Source organism: Gouania willdenowi, chromosome 8 (genome assembly GCF_900634775.1).
Source record: "Gouania willdenowi chromosome 8, fGouWil2.1, whole genome shotgun sequence".
NCBI classification, from domain to species: Eukaryota; Metazoa; Chordata; class Actinopteri; order Blenniiformes; family Gobiesocidae; genus Gouania; species Gouania willdenowi.
This window is the reverse complement of record NC_041051.1, coordinates 31,358,547-31,376,779: the sequence shown is the minus strand read 5'-3', so window position 1 is coordinate 31,376,779 and position 18,233 is coordinate 31,358,547. Positions and strand designations below refer to the sequence as shown.

At 38.2% G+C, this 18,233-nt stretch overlaps 1 protein-coding gene across 1 annotated transcript in view; it reads left to right on the top strand.

Annotated features, from left to right (window-relative positions):
* The window catches only part of lrrc4ba (leucine rich repeat containing 4Ba), a 64,144-nt gene that overhangs the window by 38,072 nt on the left and 7,839 nt on the right, over positions 1-18,233 (top strand). The window contains exon 2 of the mRNA XM_028455308.1: positions 11,022-11,508. Coding sequence (XP_028311109.1) covers positions 11,263-11,508 — 246 coding nt within the window. The 5' untranslated portion in view covers positions 11,022-11,262. The remainder of the gene's footprint in view (positions 1-11,021; positions 11,509-18,233) is intronic.

Below are 18,233 nucleotides of genomic sequence, written 5' to 3'. Positions count from 1 at the left end.
CAGAAATGGGAGTAATGTAAAAATGCATTAAAAGGAGCAAAAATATGGCAAGAAAAAGTGATGAAAATATGTTAAAATATGGTGAATTTGGTGTAGTTGCAGAAAAAGGGTAAAAATAACCAAAAATGGGCTCAAATTGCAAAAAAATATTTGTAGTTTCTTGACGGCATCTAGCGACCCGCTCTCAGTGTCTGGGAGGTCCTGACCCCAAGGTTGAGAACCCCTTCTCTAAAGTGAGAAAATCAAACATTTAGAGCTGGTAATAAGCCTCGTTACAAAGTTAATGAGTCTGGGGAACGATGTCATGCTAATCAATGTGATCCCAGCATTGATCCAGTCTGTCTGTTCAATTATAGTTTACGCCTCTTTGTTCATCAAATGTCAGGAAAACACTTTTTATTATTCACTTTACAAAAACTGTGATCAACATTTGCATTTCATAATAATGTAACCTTTATCACCACCGTAGTGAAATTATTCTCTGTATTTTGCCCATTTTCCCAGAGGGGCAGCAGTGGGCCGCCAATTGTAGGGACTTGCTCAACATCCCACAGTGATGGCCCTGGTGAGATTCGAACCGATGACCCTCTGATTACAAGCTGTGTGGATGTCAACACACTTTAAAATTATTACATTAGCATACAATTAGCATACAATTAGCATACAATTAGCATACAATTAGCTTAGCAATAGCATTAACCTAGCATTACCACTAACTTGCCATTAGCATTAACCTAGTATTACCACTAGCCTAGCATTAGCATTAACCTAGGGTTAGCATTACCTAGCATTATCATTAACCCAATGCTAGTATTAGAACTAACCTAGCATTAGCATTAGCCTAAGGTTAGCATTAGCCTAGGGTTAGCATTAGCCTAGTGTTATCATTAGCTTAGAGTTAGTATTAACCTAATGTTAGCAGTAGCCTATCATTGGCATTAACACTAACTTACCATTAGCATTAACCTAGCATTAGCAATAGCCTAGGGCTAGCATTGCCTAGCATTAACACTAACTTACCTATAGCATTAACCTAGCATTAGCATTAGCCTAGGGTTAGCATTACCAAGCATTATCATTAACCTAATGTTCGCATTAGAACTAATCTAGCATTAGCCTAAGGTTAGCATTACCTAGTGCTATCATTAGCCTAGTGTTAGCATTAACTTAATGTTAGCATTAGCATAGCATTTATATTAGCATTAACCTAGCATTGGCATTAACCTAGCATTAGCACTAACCTAGCATGAGCTGAAAATTATCATCTGGGGATGAAGAGAATGACATTTCCAGTAGAAATTAATGGGAAAGAAAAAATGTAATAAGTCAAAAAGTTTAAAAGTCAGAAATTATTAAAGTACAAGCTTAAATCTCTGGAACTTTCTGAGTTTTTTGATAGTTTATTTGTCAAAGTCAAAACAAACGGTGTAGGAGGATTTAACGCAGATGGAAGAAAAAAACAGATTTTCTCACTAATAAATGTAAAGATCTTTGAAGTTCTAAAATACCAAGTCACAGTAGAACACAGCATGGTTTGTGTAACGACAAAGTTAAAGGACACACGTGGAGCAAATAGCAGCTTTTATTGGCTTTATGGACTCATTTATTGGCCTGGTACATCTTGTGCAAACGGCCCATGCTGTTCCCCACTTTTTCCTCCCCTGGGTAATAAAAGATAAAAGGTACATTTGCTAAAATTCAATTGCTTCAATAACTCATGGATAAATGTGCTGCAATGTTCTTTAAGTCTGTAAATATGAACTTTCTCTGCTGGAGGGCTGAGGACAACTTTAAGGACGTACCAAGTCAGAGCTGGCATGGGGGGGGGGGGGATTTTTGTCTTTGCTTTACTATATTAATGAAGACCTTTATTGCTGTTTTAAATTATTCGTTATTAATAGTTATTTTTATGAGATTTGAAGAAAAGTTTTATTTATTTATGTATTAATTTTTTCCCCCATTTTTGTTCTCATTTATTGCATTTCTCAGTCATTGTGTGTGCATGCGTGTGTGTGTTTCATTTATTATTATTATTATTATTATTATTATTATTATTATTATTATCGTTTTGTGTATTTTGTGTCGATTTGTGTGTTTCTGGAGCAATTTTTCTCCTTTAGTGTAACATTTTCCCTCATTTTGTGTCTTTGGAGTGAATTTGTCATTTTATATATATATTTATGGTTGTTTTGTGTGTTCTTGAAGTCATTTTGTGTGACTTTATTGTCATTTTGTGTATTTTTTTTTTCTGATTTTGTGCATTTTTTTTTATTATTAGTTTTTTTAGTCTTTTTTTTTGTCTTTTTATGCATTTCTCATTCATAGTGTTTGTATTTTTGCGTCACGTTGCAACATTTCAAGTGTCATCAAATGCCTGTTGTTTAGAAAATATTCAGTTTGAATAAAATATTTGTATTAGAGATGCCAAAGGTGTTCCCAGTGAAACCAGTGAACACAGTTCCATGTGTGTGTGTGTGTGTGTGTGTATCCACTGGTGTACTCTCCTTCGTATTTGCTCACGTCCCATCATCCATTGGGATTCCGACCCTGACCTTTTGCATTTGTGATTTGTGGTTGGCTGACATTTGTGGCGAAGCACCGGACAAATGAAGCCGAGCAGATGCTACATCCTGGCGCGGGGGGGTTGTAACAAAATGAATTTGAAAAAATACAATTCCTAGTATTTTGTACATAATATACAAATATTTTAAGTGCCATAAAACACAGTGACCGTACAAAATATTTATGAATTCATTTGTTGTTCTTTTAGAAATACAAGTTATTTTGTGGTGCTCGAGTCATGTGACGTGGTTCTTCTGCTGTTGCGCAATTCTTCTTCACAATGTAAATGGTGAAGCAACACTGCACCCAGCAGTTCATATGTGGTACTGCAGCAAAAATGAAGCAAAAATATTTTATCATGAATTTACTAAATTTATCTGAAAATGGTGATTTTTAATGACACGGTTAAGCCTCCCAGAGGTAAATAAAAAAGGAATCAGTGTAGTTTAGTTTTTTACAGCAGTTTTACTGTGTTTTGGACTAAATCCTGGGATTTATTGGATTTTTGGGTGTTTTAGGAAGATTTTGAGACCACTTTAGATGGAATATATAGATTCAGTCAGACATGGCATCGCTTTAAGTGACCAATCTGAGCGTTAACACAGGAAATAAAGACTTTTTTATTGTAATTTTGTGTGTTTTTCTGTTTGTTGTCGTCTTGCTTGTTACAATTGCATTTTGCACATTTCTGTTGTTCTTTTGTGCAAAATGTGTATTTTGGAGTCACAATTGCGTATTTATATTGTAACACATTTATGTAGTCAACATTATCAGTTATCTTACTAATCATTTTTGCATTATTGTATATGATACACACATTGTGGTTGGCACAAATCTTGAGACGATCTATGTATTTAATTCTATTTTTTGTTTTGCCTATAGTGGAGGATGTCGTTGCGGTGCGTGTTTGTTGGTGAGCGTGTGCGAGGGATGCTAATAAGCGAGGATGAGGGAGAGAAAAGTGGACTTGGTGGGATACAGCTGGACGGAGTTGGAGACGGTGGTGAATGGGTAACCATGGTAACTCTGTCGGCCATGATTTGAATGCAGACAGAAAGGAACGAGGGAGGAGAGGAAGCTGCTGCAGATAAAGAAAAGCAGAGGTCAAGGGTTAATGTGCGTCGTCGCGGGAGGTTAATCTTTCATCAAATTGCTAGGTCAGCGCGGCGTTTGCCGACGGACGGCGCGACGGGTGAAGGTACAAGGAAGGAGCAACAGTTAGCAGGAAGGAGCAACAGTTAGCAGGAAGGAGCAACATTAGCAGGAAGGAGCAACAGTTAGCAGGAAGGAGCAACAGTTAGCAAGAAGGAGCAACGGTTAGCAGGAAAGAGTAACATTAGCAGGAAGGAGCAACGGTTATCAAGAATGAGCAACGGTTAGCAGGAAGGAGCAACATTAGCAGGAAGGAGCAACAGTTAGCAGGAAGGAGCAACAGTTAGCAGGAAGGAGCAACAGTTAGCAGGAAGGAGCAACAGTTAGCAGGAAGGAGCAATGTTTAGCAGGAAGGAGCAATGGTTAGCAAGAAGGAGCAATGGTTAGCAGGAAAGAGCAACATTAGCAGGAAGGAGTAACGGTTATCAAGAATGAGCAACGGTTAGCAGGAAGGAGCAACGGTTAGCAGGAAGGAGCAACATTAGCAGGAAGGAGCAACGGTTAGCAGGAAAGAGCAACATTAGCAGGAAGGAGCAACATTAGCAGGAAGGAGCAACGGTTAGCAGGAAGGAGCAACATTAGCAGGAAGGAGCAACGGTTAGCAGGAAAGAGCAACATTAGCAGGAAGGAGCAACATTAGCAGGAAGGAGCAACGGTTAGCAGGAAGGAGCAACATTAGCAGGAAGGAGCAACAGAGGCCGAGTGGGTTTACAAAGGAGTGTGTGGCTTTGACAGAGAAACAGAACGTATCAAAGGATGGAGAGAGGAGGCAGCTCCAATAAAACAAATTGTTATGCATTGTTATTCTAACACAGTGTGTCTCAAATTGGGGTACATGTACCACTACAGGGGGCACTTCAGCGAGATAGAGTGAAGAATTCACAAATCAAAGCATTAAAATATGGGGTTTTATAAAAACACTTTTTTTAGTTAAAAAATTATAATAATAATAATGTTGATGATAGATATGATCTTCATTAGAACATGAACTGAAATTAAAAGAGTCACTGTTAGCTCCAAACCAGGCGGGAAATGACCAGGAATGATCAAAACTATAAGATCAATTTATTCTAAAAACTGTTTAATTCCACTTATTTACAAAGAAAGTTTCTTTAAAATGTGTTTTTTTTTCCATTTTCGTTCTCGAAAGTTAAAATGCTTTATACATAATTTCATGTTTTTCTCCACATTATATGAAAAAGGCAACTCAAATGTACTTTGTTGAATGCTTGAATTTCTTTTATGTATTAATTGATAAAGGTAACTTTAATGTTATGATTTACTGTACGTTGAGCTTATATAAAAGCACTTTTTCTTCTGCCTGTTTCAGTCTTGTTATATATTTTGAAACTGTGATTTATGTTTGAAGAAATATTTTTGTTAGACTGAAACAAACAAATAAACTGGAATATATATATATATATATATATATATATATATACAGTATATAGTTAGTTTCCAGGCGTGTACATAACTTACAGTAGGGGTCCAACAATCAAGATGGTTTGTAACCAGGGCCCAAACTGGTTTATATCCTCCATGCTCTATCACGTGTGAGCGTAGATCTTAATCTGCACCTCAGCCTGAAATAGCTCTGGCACTTAAAACTTGAAGGCGATGGAGGTGTGTGTGTGTGTGTGTGTGTGTGTGTGTGTGTGTGTGTGTGTGTGTTAAAGGTTTCAAATTAAAAGAGGAGAGCTGTTCCAAAAATAACACGTCGACGAGGCTCTTCATCCATCGTCTTCATCATATCTTCATTCCCAGCAGTGCTACAGCTTTATGATTGATCACTGCATGCATGTGTGTGTGTTTTAATGTCATTGAACTTATTTATTATTGATCAGCCCCCCCCCCCCCGTGTGCCCACCTGTTTCATATTCACTCCTGTGTATTGTCTGTTGCTGTGTTGTCATGCCCCTCCCTCCTTTCCTCCCTCTTTGTCTGCTTTATATTCCTCTCCTCCACTCACTGAGTAACACATGATTAATATTAATGTCTCCTCTTCCTCCTCATTTTCCTCTCTTCCACTTTCTAAAATCTTTTCTCCCCTCGTGCTCTCTCTCTCTCTCTCTCTCTCACTATTTATACCTTTCTCGCTCTCTCTCTCTCTCTCTCTCTCTCTCTCTCTCTCTCTCTCTCTCTCTCACTATTTATACCTTTCTCGCTCTCTCTCTCTCTAGGTCTTTATCCCTCATCATCCTTTTCACTCAGCCCTCCCTCCCTCCCTCCATCCATCTCTCTCTCCCTCTGCAGCTGCTCAGTATTCATCTATTACTGTAGTGTTGATAATTCTCGTCCCCGCCTGCAGCCATACAGTCATCTATCAGATTAATAATCCTTCTTCTTCTACTTCTTCTCCTCCTCCGCTACCTCCCTCGTCTCCGTCGTGTCAAATCTGTTCGCGTCTCAAAAGTTCCCGTCATCATTAGCGACTGGATCCAGATTGGGTGAATGCCCTCATTTAAGGTTATAGGTTAGATACCCTGCAGAGGACCGGTGCTTGTTAAACACGCACAGTGTGTGGAAATGTTAATGCAGACCATGCCACCGCTCGCCCTTGTTCTCCCAAACTCTAAAGGAACTTTCACTGTAACGTTTGGTGCAGTGAAGCATCTTTAACATATAGAGCTGCTGCTGACCCAATGACTAAACACCTTCATGTACAGTAAAGAGGGGAGTATAAGGGGGAATAAAGGGGGGAGATTTTTGGGGTCCATCGATAAAGTCAACAAAATGATGGTCCATTGTTCTATGAATCTGTGATAACCACTTTATTTGTTCATCTGAATAATATCCACTGTTATCCAGGAACGTTTATTATTATTTTCACCATAGTACAGTATATAGTCATCTTAAAGACGTAAATTATTGTTTTAATCAGAAATAAAATGGGTTAAAAGTGACCAAAAGTGGTGAAAATGTGGTGAAATGGGATTTTAAAATGCAAATAATGGGCATGACAAATTGTAAATGTGGTTAAGTATGCAAAGATAAGCATGACATATGGTGAAAATAGGTTAAAAGTGACAATAATGTGTCAGCATATGTGATATTAGGTAGGAAAAGTGGTTAAAATATGGCATGTTTAGTGTAGTTTCAGAAAATGGCCAGAAATTGGTTGAATGTTGCAATTTAGAGTGGCCAAAGATGGACCGAAAAAGTGGTAAAAAGGGTTCAAAGTGTCAACTATTGGCTTAAAAGTGGCAGAAATGGGGGATGGGGGGTAATGTAATTTAAAAAGTGGGAACATTGAGTTTAAACTGGCAAATAATGGCCATGACAAATTGTGAATCTGGTTATATTGGCAAAAATAAGCATGAAATATGGTGAAAAGAGGTTAAAAGTGACAATAATGGGTCAGCATATTATGTGACATTAGGTTGAAAAAGTGGTGGAAAGGGTTTATAAGTGCTAAAAAAAAATGTGCAGAAAAAGGCATTAAAATGTGATGAAGTGGCAGAAATAGCAGTAATGTAGCAAAAAATACATTAAAAGGAGCAAAAATATGGCAAGACAAAAGTTATGAAAATAGGTTAAAATTTGGCAAGTTTGGTTTAGTTGCAGAAAAAGGGTAAAAATAAGGAAATATGGGCTCAAAGTAGTAAAACAATATTCCGAGTTTTTTAAAAGGATCTAGCGACCCCCTCCCAGTGTCTCGTGACCCCAAATGGAGTCCTGACCCCAAGGTTGAGAACCCCTAGCAGTAGAAGAGCCACTTTTTGTTTTTCTTGGTGCCATTTTTTTCATTTATTTCTTTATTTCTTGGGTTGTCAGTTTGTGTGTTTTTGGAGTGATTTTGTGTATTTCTGTCTTTGTTTTGCATGTCCAATGTCATTTTTTGCATATTTCTGTCATTTTGCACCTTTTTTTTGCATTTTCATTGTCCTTTTGTGTGTTTTTGGAGTGATTTTGTCCATTTATTTCATTGATTTGTATGTCTAATGTCATTTGTTTAATACATCTTGAGACATTTTGTGTATCTTTCTATCATTTTGTATGTTTTTGGAGTGATTTTCAGCCTTTTTAGTTGTAATCAATAACCATAATAAGTTGTTTCTGGTGCTGGTCAGCATTCTCAAACCCATAATGCTTCCAAATGACTGACGTACTGTTTTTCTTGGCAATAAAAGATTTGGATTATTACAATACAGAACTTCTAAATGTATTGTTTATGTTGTAGGTAAGAAAATCATCCCACTAGTAGCTGTATTTGTTTCAATCCTCCACAAAAGCTAAACTCCACTCATTTAAAAAACTTTAGGCTGAATTAAAGGTCGTAACTGTCCTAAAGTTCGGTGAAACGTGAGCGTATGATCTCATAATAACTGTTGAGCCTCAGAGTAATTACTGTGAAGTAATTAGACCATGACCGAGACGACTCAAGACCTTTCTCTCACATCGGTTAGTGTTATTACGAATGTCAGACGAAGACCAAATGTGTCAGAAACCACGTTGTGGACCCATCCATCCATCAAAACCTCTTCTACACACTGGGGGGTGTTCAGAACCTCAGATTCACCCAACACTCCTGAGTCTGGTGGAGAACCATCATGCACTGCTGCAAAAAAACCTGCTAACAAACCTCTGAGGCTGCGTCCTAATAGTTCCTCCTATCTCCTTTCCTATCCACTTTGCCTTAACCCCGTGGATGACATCACAGGGTTAAGGAAAGGTGTTAGGAGACTTCCTATAGTCATATTGTTTTGACAATCAGACGCACTTCAACTAGGTGACGTAATAACCCAGTGGCGGCAAAGGTTAGTGACATCTGCTGTGATGAAAATGGACTAAAAGCACATTTATAAGTAGTGCTGTCAAGATAGTGAAAGACAAAAATAATAATAATTATGCTCTGTAATCAATTCATCTAATCATTTATTTTTTTAATCAGAATATTTCTGAGGAACGCCCTTAACGTGAGGTATTTTCATTTAAATTACATCATTGTGGCAGATGAAAACATAGATATATAACAAAGTGGCTTCATAAAGTCATTTATTGTTTGTTTTTAACAGACTTGAACAGATGCAGGCGTAGACATTTACATTCCTCTGTATTTGAGACGAGTCCCGAGGGCTGCCTGTCATATTGATGTGTACTTTTGTCAACCTCCAAATAATAGTATAAATTAGCACATCATAAACAGTAAGAACACTTTTCTGTCACCGAACTTGTTGCTTTTTCTTTCCTTCAGACAATAATATTTATATCAAGTGAGTTTGTTCATTTATCAGTCACGGCACGCTCGCAGCATGTAGCAGTTAGCATTGTCCGAGTGTCCGTGCTAAATGTCTGTACTAGCTGCTACATGTTTAGCATTGAGGTGGTAGCGGAGGCTGCAAAGCTACGGTGATAAGGCACAATTTGCACACAACTAGGCTTTAGTTTTCCGTCCAGAAAAGCCAAAATTAACGCAAACGAAGCTAATCAGCTCGGCAGTCTCCTGTCTTGTTATTGTACTATGCGCATCAAGCATTATGGGTATACAGTAGTCCTTCGTTTATCACGAAGGACTAGTTAAAATAACTAGTTAAAAATAACTTGCAATAGGCGAAATCCGCAAAGTAGTCAGCTTTATTTTTTACTATACATGTTTTAAGGCTATAAAACCCCTCACCACACACTTTATACATTCCCTCAGATGGGAATTAACATTTCTTTCTGATTTTAAGATTTTAAAACATAAACCTGTTTTCAAACATACAGCACTTCAGAGTCACACTGCTAGTGATCAGGAGGATCACGAGGAAGGATTAGGTGTAGAGGAGAATCAGTGAGGAGGTGGTAGTAGCAGGTAAAAGTTATCTCTGTAGCACTGAGCTAGCATAGCATTAGCCGCTAATCACACCGCTTTTTTCACTGGTGGTTTATGTTTATGAGAGGAGAAAAAGAAGCACAGCTTCTCGCTTCAGCAGACAGTGAAACTCACTGAGTTGGATGTGTTGCTGGTGGGTGAACGCAGCATTAGCCAATCAGGACGCAGAACACAATGCGCGTTCATAAAAAAATGCATCCATAATTGCGCTGTAAAAAAATCTGCGAAACCACGATATAGCGAGGGACTACTGTACCGAGAACTCTTGAAGAACAAAGGTTCTGTGCTGTTTGGAGTGCAAAAAAAAAAGTGATTAACAGCGTCATATTTTCCTGTAATTAATTAATCAGTCGCAATTAACGTGTTAAAGTGACAGCCCTATTTATAGCACTTTCCTCTGTGCCTCTAAATACTGATATAATCATAAATATCACAAGGTTTGAATGTAAACCAAAGGAAAAGAGAATACGAGGAACAAAAGTGAAACTAAAAGAACGTCACATAATGGTTGCTCACACTCACCTTCCACTCAATCCATAATAAGTAGGATTCTATGAAACTGTTACATTTATGCAAGATATAAGCCTATATAACGTTGTAGACATAAACATGTACAACCACACAAAGCATTCTTAGGTGAATTAAATATGTGGAATAAAACGTAATGTGGATAAAAATGTCTCTGATCACTTTTTCTTGAAACAATTTATAATCTGATAATATGGCTGCATATCATAACATATGGGTTTCAGATTATTTACAGTTGTTCAAGGCATATTATTGCATGATCGCCGTCCTTTTTCAGTAATAGTGAGTTTTTGTGAACACTCTGATGGGCGGGTTACTTTATATGTTGTTGCCGCATGGAATTGTGGGTCAGCATTATGTGGTCTCCTTTGGTAAAGGATGTATCAGTGTTTCCTAGGCTAAAGGAGGTTATAAAGGAAGCATTGAGCCTCCTTTCCTTCGCTTAAAGAGAATTGGAATGCTCCTTATCATGGAAGCCACTTAAACATTTCCGGGGCTATGATGTGATGCATTTGACTGTTGTCAGGTTATTTAATTATTTTGTAGTTTCACAACGTCTGTTAATCATTTTAAAACCAAATGTATTCATTTACTCAGGGTGTAGAAATGTAAGAAATTACTTTATTTCTTTTAAAAACCTACTTAAGTCCAAGTAAAATGACTGATTTAGGAAGGTACTCAAAAACGTATAAGTACCCATAAAGGCAACTCAATAACAGTAACGTGAGTACTTGTAATCCATTACTTTCACCTCTAGATTTGTGCCAAAAATGTCTGTGTGGGGATTAAATGGGATTTGATCCGATCAGTGACACTGACATTCCAACACTGCTGAAAAGATCTTTTGAAAATCCCTCCCGTGATAAGCCGCTGTGTAGACGTCTACCTATTATTTGTTTTGTTATTGTGTGTGTGTGTGTGTGTGTGTTTAACATCTCTGCTTTGTCTCTTTTGTTCTTCACAGAAACTCTCGAGCTCGTCACACACTTCCTCCTTCAAATCCCCAGACGACACAAAGTAAAAAGCAGGAATAACATGTGTTTATCTGCATAGTTTGATGTTCAGAGAACATTAGGGGAAGTGAACCCAGACACGGAGGATGTAGCGCTAACACGGAGCTAAAGAGCCACAGGAGGAGTGTGTCAGCGTGGAGGGGCCTCACCTGTAACCTCTGGATTTAGGAGCGGGGTCATGTCCCAGTTGCCATGCTCATCGCCACGCTGACCCGCCTCCCCGGCCCCTCCCCCTTCTTCCTATTTCTGCTGCGGCTCCTCCTCCTCCTCCTCCTCCTGGGGCCGGAGACCGCGTGGGCCGCATCCTCCTGCCCGTCCACATGCACCTGCTCCAACCAGGCCAGTAGAGTCATCTGCACCAGGCAGAACCTGGATCAGATCCCAGAGAGCATATCAATGAATACCAGATACCTCAACCTGCAGGAGAACGCCATCCAGGTAAAAACATGTCTATTATTAAATCAATGCTTCCCAAGCAGGGGTACGTGCACCCTGACACAAGGACCACATTGTCAACATTTATGTCAGCATTTAGAACCTGTTTTTTCCTTATTTGTGTATTTTTGTTGGCATTTTATACGATTTATCACTAATGTTTTTGTGTTTTTATTCTTTTTGTATTTTATTCTGTCATTCTGTGTATTTTTGTTGTCAGTTTTTAGTGTCATGTATTTTTGTTATTGTCATTATTATTTTTGTGTTTTTTGGGTTTTTTTTTCTCTATAATCTTGTTGTTTTATGGACACTTTTATGTCCTTTTTTCCATTTTTTGTGTATTTCTGTTACCATTTTGCACTTTTGGAGTAATCATGTCTATTTTTGTTCTCATTTTATTCCGTCATTCTGTGTTTTTGGAGTAATTCATGTAGTAGTTTTGTTAGAGTTTGAAGTAATTTTGTGTAGTTTTGCTGTATTTTTTTGGGTTTTTGTTGTTTTGTGTATATATCGTATTTTCATTTGGTTTTTTATTTCGTCATTCTGTTTATTTTTGTTGTCATATTGTGTTTTTAGAGTAATTATTGTGTATTTTTGTAGTTGTTTTGTCTGTGGTCCTTTTTCTCTGTTGTAATCTTTTCACTTTGGATTTTTGTGTACTTTTGTTTTGTAAATTTGTCTGTTTATGTGTATATTTTTGTAGTTTTCTTCTGGTTTTTTGTGTTGATTTTGGGTATTTTCAGGTTATGTTGTGCTTCTGGAGCGTTTTGTCTTTTTTTTACTCTTTTGTGTATTTTTCAGTCCCTTTTTGTCATTTTGTGCCTCTACTTTGCGGGTTGCACAAATTTCGTAAAAAGTTTCCCCCTTTTAAGGTTTTCTGGGGGAATAATAATTAAAATTAAGACAAAGAGCCACATGTTGAGAATAACTGACTTAAGAACAGCTTTATCATGGTTTTAGTAAATGAATTTAATAAAGTAAATTTGAACCTTAGAACACCCTCACTTTTGAAACCACTGCTCCACCTGTGGATGTGACCAACAGAGAGCTCGTTACGTAAAGCGCTCTGATTAAAACGGTCGTTACATTACGGCCACTGGAAGGTGAAGGTAAACTCACAGATTTGCAGACTCAGCATTTTCTACTTGGCTGCACAGCAGTCTAAACCTTTTCATCAAAGCAGTGCTCACACTTCCTTTGTTTCCGTTTCTCCTGCTCTTACGCTGCTGTAGCGCTGGCCTCGCTGACATTACAGTATCTTCAGATTAAAGTTTGGCCAACACACTAAAGGCATCGTTCTACAAGAACATCAACTTAATGTATGTCATGGAACGGTTACACTACAAGTAGACCAAGGGTGTCAAACTCATTTTAGTTCAGGGGCCAAATACGGAGCAGTTTGATCTCAAATGGGCCACAGAAGTAATTTCAACATTATTGTGCCCTAGTTTAGACTTCTACGTATACATAAAATACTAAATATGTAATAAACCAACAATATACAAGCAATAAGTGATAAATATCAGTCCCAACAGGATCTTCACTTTAATATTCCTAGATTTTGTGACCAATTTCTATTTAATTAAAAGAAATATTGTGTCAGAGTTTGAGGAATATAGTTTTTTCAACAGTTTCACATTAAATGACTGCAATCATTCAATATAAGCACCGGGATTTATCTTCCATCTGATCATGTAATTGATTACTTCTGACCTCGGCTATTTGATGGACCGCTGGTCAAGGTTCACGTTCATTTTTATTCACATTCAGGGAAAACACAAACACTTGGATTGTAAATATGTGATACCCCCACCAGCAGCCTGTTGACACCACGCAATAAAGAACATTGATTTTTCTTTTCCTTTTTTTATTATTACATTTGTAGCTATTTATCGACTGAGGACACGTCATGCGTTATAGTTTTAAGGTTTTCTCCCAGCGCGCGTATGAAAATCAATCCTCTCACAGACATTAACACACTCGTGTGTTTGCCTCTGTTCTTCTATAGCAAAGCAAGGTGGATTCATTTGTGTTGCTCTTTTTTTATTCTCAAGGCCATTCAATATGCTTTACATTAAAAAAAGAACAATAAACATAGTTTAAAATAAAAAAAAAACCAAAAAACTGCTGACTTCAGCTCTGCTGCAAAACAGCGTCACCATGTTTGCTGTGAACTCTGGGCTCCACTATCTGGCCTGTGTTCATAGATCTGTGAACTCTGGGCTCCACTATCTGGCCTGTGTCCATAGATCTGTGAACTCTGGGCTCCACTATCTGGCCTGTGTCCATAGATCTGTGAACTCTGGGCTCCACTATCTGACCTGTGTTCATAGATCTGTGAACTCTGGGCTCCACTATCTGGCCTGTGTCCATAGATCTGTGAACTCTGGGCTCCACTATCTGGCCTGTGTTCATAGATCTGTGAACTCTGGGCTCCACTATCTGGCCTGTGTTCATAGATCTGTGAACTCTGGGCTCCACTATCTGGCCTGTGTTCATAGATCTGTGAACTCTGGGCTCCACTATCTGGCCTGTGTCCAAACATCTTACTGATGGATTCTGGACCAAAACCCATTCAGATTCAGAGATTTTAGTCACATTTTACTTAAGTTTTATACATAAAGGCTGACATTACGCTGTCATTAGCATGAATAAGATATCATTAGCATGAATGAAGGCTGTTATTAAGTGTTGTTCGTTACCTTAACTCTAACCCTAACCCAAAAAAATGCCAACATAGCTCCAAAGGTGTCATAATTTCTTCTAGAGACGGAACGAAACACAGAGTTCTCAATTCGCTACAGTAGATCAGTGGTTCCTAAACCTTCCACAGTTAACCTGAAGCCATGTGTACCCCCTACTCTTGCACACAACATAATAATGTAACGTCATATACAATGTAGTCTTACAGTGAAATGTGTCTCTGAATTTTACCCATCCTGTTGAGGAATGATACATAACGTAAGCACACAGCATCGTATTCAGAATTATCACACAAGTACGTGGTGGTAGAGGGTATCAATGCAATGTAGCGCTCGTCAGATTTTCGCTTTTTTGATAAGATTGTTTCTCTGTCACCACTAGAGGGCAGTCTAACACAGGCCAAAGCGTCATTTGTGGCAATGCATGGAGGTTCCTGACTGCTGCTCTATTTATATTTTAGTTTCCAATGTTGTCACACGGTTGTTTTTTTTTTGTTGCTTTTATTTTAATTTACGTACTTTCGACGACAATTTGCGTACCCCACTTTGGGAACCTTGGTAATGGATGATAAAGGGCTTGCGATAATGTAAAAAAGACAAAAATATATACAGTATACATTTGGAAAAATAGCCATGCTTTTCTTTCTGATTATGACCTTTCCAACTCCCACCTTTAATTTATACACCTGCAGCATAACATTAAAGAGTAACTACACCCTCGAGGTATTGGCTGACATGTGTTTAGGTTGGAAAATCAAAACACATTCCTGGATTATTATACATGTTAGCATTCAGAAACAGTTGGAATTTTTCCAATAGAGTGAGTTTTAACGTGTGCATAGCAGGACGTGTGGCCGGCGTATGTGCTAAAGGGTTAAGGTCATGATGGGACAGTTGGAAAAGATGAAGAAGTTTTCTTTAAAAACAACAAAAACCCTTGTTTGGAGAAATAAACCTGGACTAAAACAGGCATTGAAGCTTCTGCTGAACTGAGGGAAGAGTTCATGAATTGAAAGTAAAGCACATTTGCGTGACACCAGCCTGCTTTTTGTATCCATTACCAATTCATCTCGATTCCCCAGACGGCTTTTTGTGGCTTTACTGCCGCGGGGAAACATCATTTTACTACAAACCCTCAATACAAATCATATGAATCTTCAGATTTATCAACACAGTGGCTTGACTTCATTCTTTGCAGCGGGATTGGAAGTAATCAAATCCATATTCATGTGACAGAGTGCTCGATTTCATCCTTCCACTCATCCATCTCCTGTGTGCACGACAGCGTGTGTTGTTTAACTCCAGGTACATTAAGCACAGGACAAGATCCCGAAATAATAATCATGTTGTGTCTCTTTTACACTCAAAACACGAGATAATATTGACGATATTATCATCCCACTGACATTATTAGGGACGTTTCACAATCAATACTCTTAGTAACAAAGGTTGCTAATTAGGGCTGGGTGATATAGACCAAAACCGATATCTCAATATTTTTTTTTCTAAAAATGCCGATATACGATATAAATCTCGATATTTTAATTAAAAAAAAGTCTTTCCAGAAAGACAATTTTGGGTTAAATTTGTTAATGCAAAATACCGCACAGACACATTTATTAATAAACAATTGATTTGGTTGATCAAGTAAGGATACCTTAATCTGGGATGTTGTAAAATAAAGATATTTTTGGTCATAAATATTCACAGGTGGCCATATTGGATTTTGCACTATGGCGATGCCAGTCAAGGTTACCGTCAAATAGGCATCATTTACAAAATAATGTAGTTTTCTTATATTTGTCTGTTTTCTTGTAGTTATTTGGTGATTTTTATTTATTTGTGGACAAAGAATCTGATGCTTTTTGCTAAAGCGTCATAAAAAAATGTGTTTGTCTTTAGACATTTTTCAATTACAAATATGTTTTCAATTATCCGTGTTCAATTACATTTAATTATGATTACAGTGACCAGCATTGTTTCCAATTACAGTTAAATTACAAGTATTTTTGATCCTCAGAAAATCAATTTAAATTACGTTCTCAATTTCGAAAGTTCAATTGCAATTAATCAATTACTCAAATTTTAATCATGATCACAGTATTTGGTTGCCACGATTAAATTAACTTGATCATTTGCAATATTTACATTTATAATAAGGCCTTTGTACTCTGTAATAGTGTATTTATTTAGTCAGCCTTTAGTACATTTTAAATTCTTGGGTTAATTTAACACTAGCATGCCCAAGGTTTTCTTACTCCTGCTGCCCTGCCCAGAGGCCGCCAAATGACACTCATTTGCAACTCAGTGGGCCACCTCTCTTATGTAAATAAAGCCTTTCGATCGGAATGTGCAGCTGGGCAGTGACAAACTTTGGGGGTTGGTGTAAATGATGGCCAGTGTTGAGAAACCAGTTTCTCCCAGGTAGATGTTTGTTAATCCAAATAACATTATATGGAATTATTGGATAAGAATGGCCAAATTAATATGAGCCATGTGTGTTGTGATCAATTAATAAACCACAATAAATAAAATTAGAAAAATAAAAACAGTAATAAAGCAACCAAGCTCCTGTTTCCTACTCCTGTATTTTCACTATTTACCTTTATTGTTTTTGTGCTTATAAATCAAATGTATTGTTGCTATTTATGGTAAAGCAAGATTTCCGAGTGTGAAAAGGACTGTTTGAGTTCTCACTTTAAAAAGGTAAATTCACGAGGTCCACCATTCACTAACCAGGTCCATGAATTATTTTATTAAGCTATTATTTTACAAATTTGAAGAAAGTGCACAAGATGCACAAAGAATCAATGCTTCAACAGGGAAAAACAATCTCAATCTCTGTTTACACCATCAGTTATGCTGACATTATCCCTCTTGACCTTTGACCCAATGCGGAAGTACTGAACCATAGTGAAAGTTTGAAAAGGCTTATCACCTCAAGGTGAAAAAATAGCCAACTCAGGGCTGATAATTCACTGACTCTGGTGACTGAGAAGCAAGGATGTCAAAAGTTTACAGCTCTCAGCAGGCTTTGGAGATGATCCTAAATGACGCCAACCCCTGTGACTCCGATGGAGAAGAAATATCCCTTCAGCTGAGTTCTGACTCTGAAATTTCTTCCGGTAAGATTTTCTAAACATCCTTTTTTTTGTTTGCTGATTATGGCAGTTGTGTTTTTAATGTTTCATTAATCACATCTCAAAAATATGATCACCCTATACATGAGGAGGATTCGCCACCTTCAGAAAAGAGAGGTCGCCTGGAGACACACGAGTGGCTGACAGAGACGGCAAAAGACGGCACAATGTGGCGTGAAGAACAGGTCGGAAGGCCTCTCCATCACAGCCCAATTGAAGGTCACGTCACAGATGGAGAGCCAACTGCTTTGGCCAGAAGAAAGGTGACGAGTCGCTTACAGAGTTTCTTCTGCTTCATAACTCTGGAAATGCTTCGGACCATTCAGGAGTGGACTGTCCAGCATGCACTCCAGACACAACATGAGAACTGGTTCATGGCCATACCTGAACTAATGGCGTTCATTGCCATCCTGCTTCTGTGGGGGACTGTCCGCCTTCCATCGCTGCATGACGCATGGTCAGCAAAACTGGGACCGCCCCTGATCAACAGGATTATGGCTCGAAACCGTTTCAAGGACATCATTCAGCATCTACGCTTTGACGACAAGGACACACGTGGTGAACGAGTTGCGACTGACCGGTTTGCTGCAATCTCTGACGTTTGGGAGTCTTTTGTTGCCAACTGCATCACTTCGTACAACCCAGGCAGGCACATCACCATAGATGAGCAACTTTTTCCAACTAAGACTCGCTGCTGTTTCTTGCAATACATTGCAACGAAGCCGGACAAGTTTGGTATCAAGTTCTGTGTGGCATGTGACCTTAAATCCAAGTATGTGTGCAAAATCATCCCATATCTTGGCAAAGACCCCAGTCGTCCACCTGGGGAGAGATTGTCTGAAAATGTGGTGATGAAGCTTATGGAACCGTTTATGGACAAAGGAAG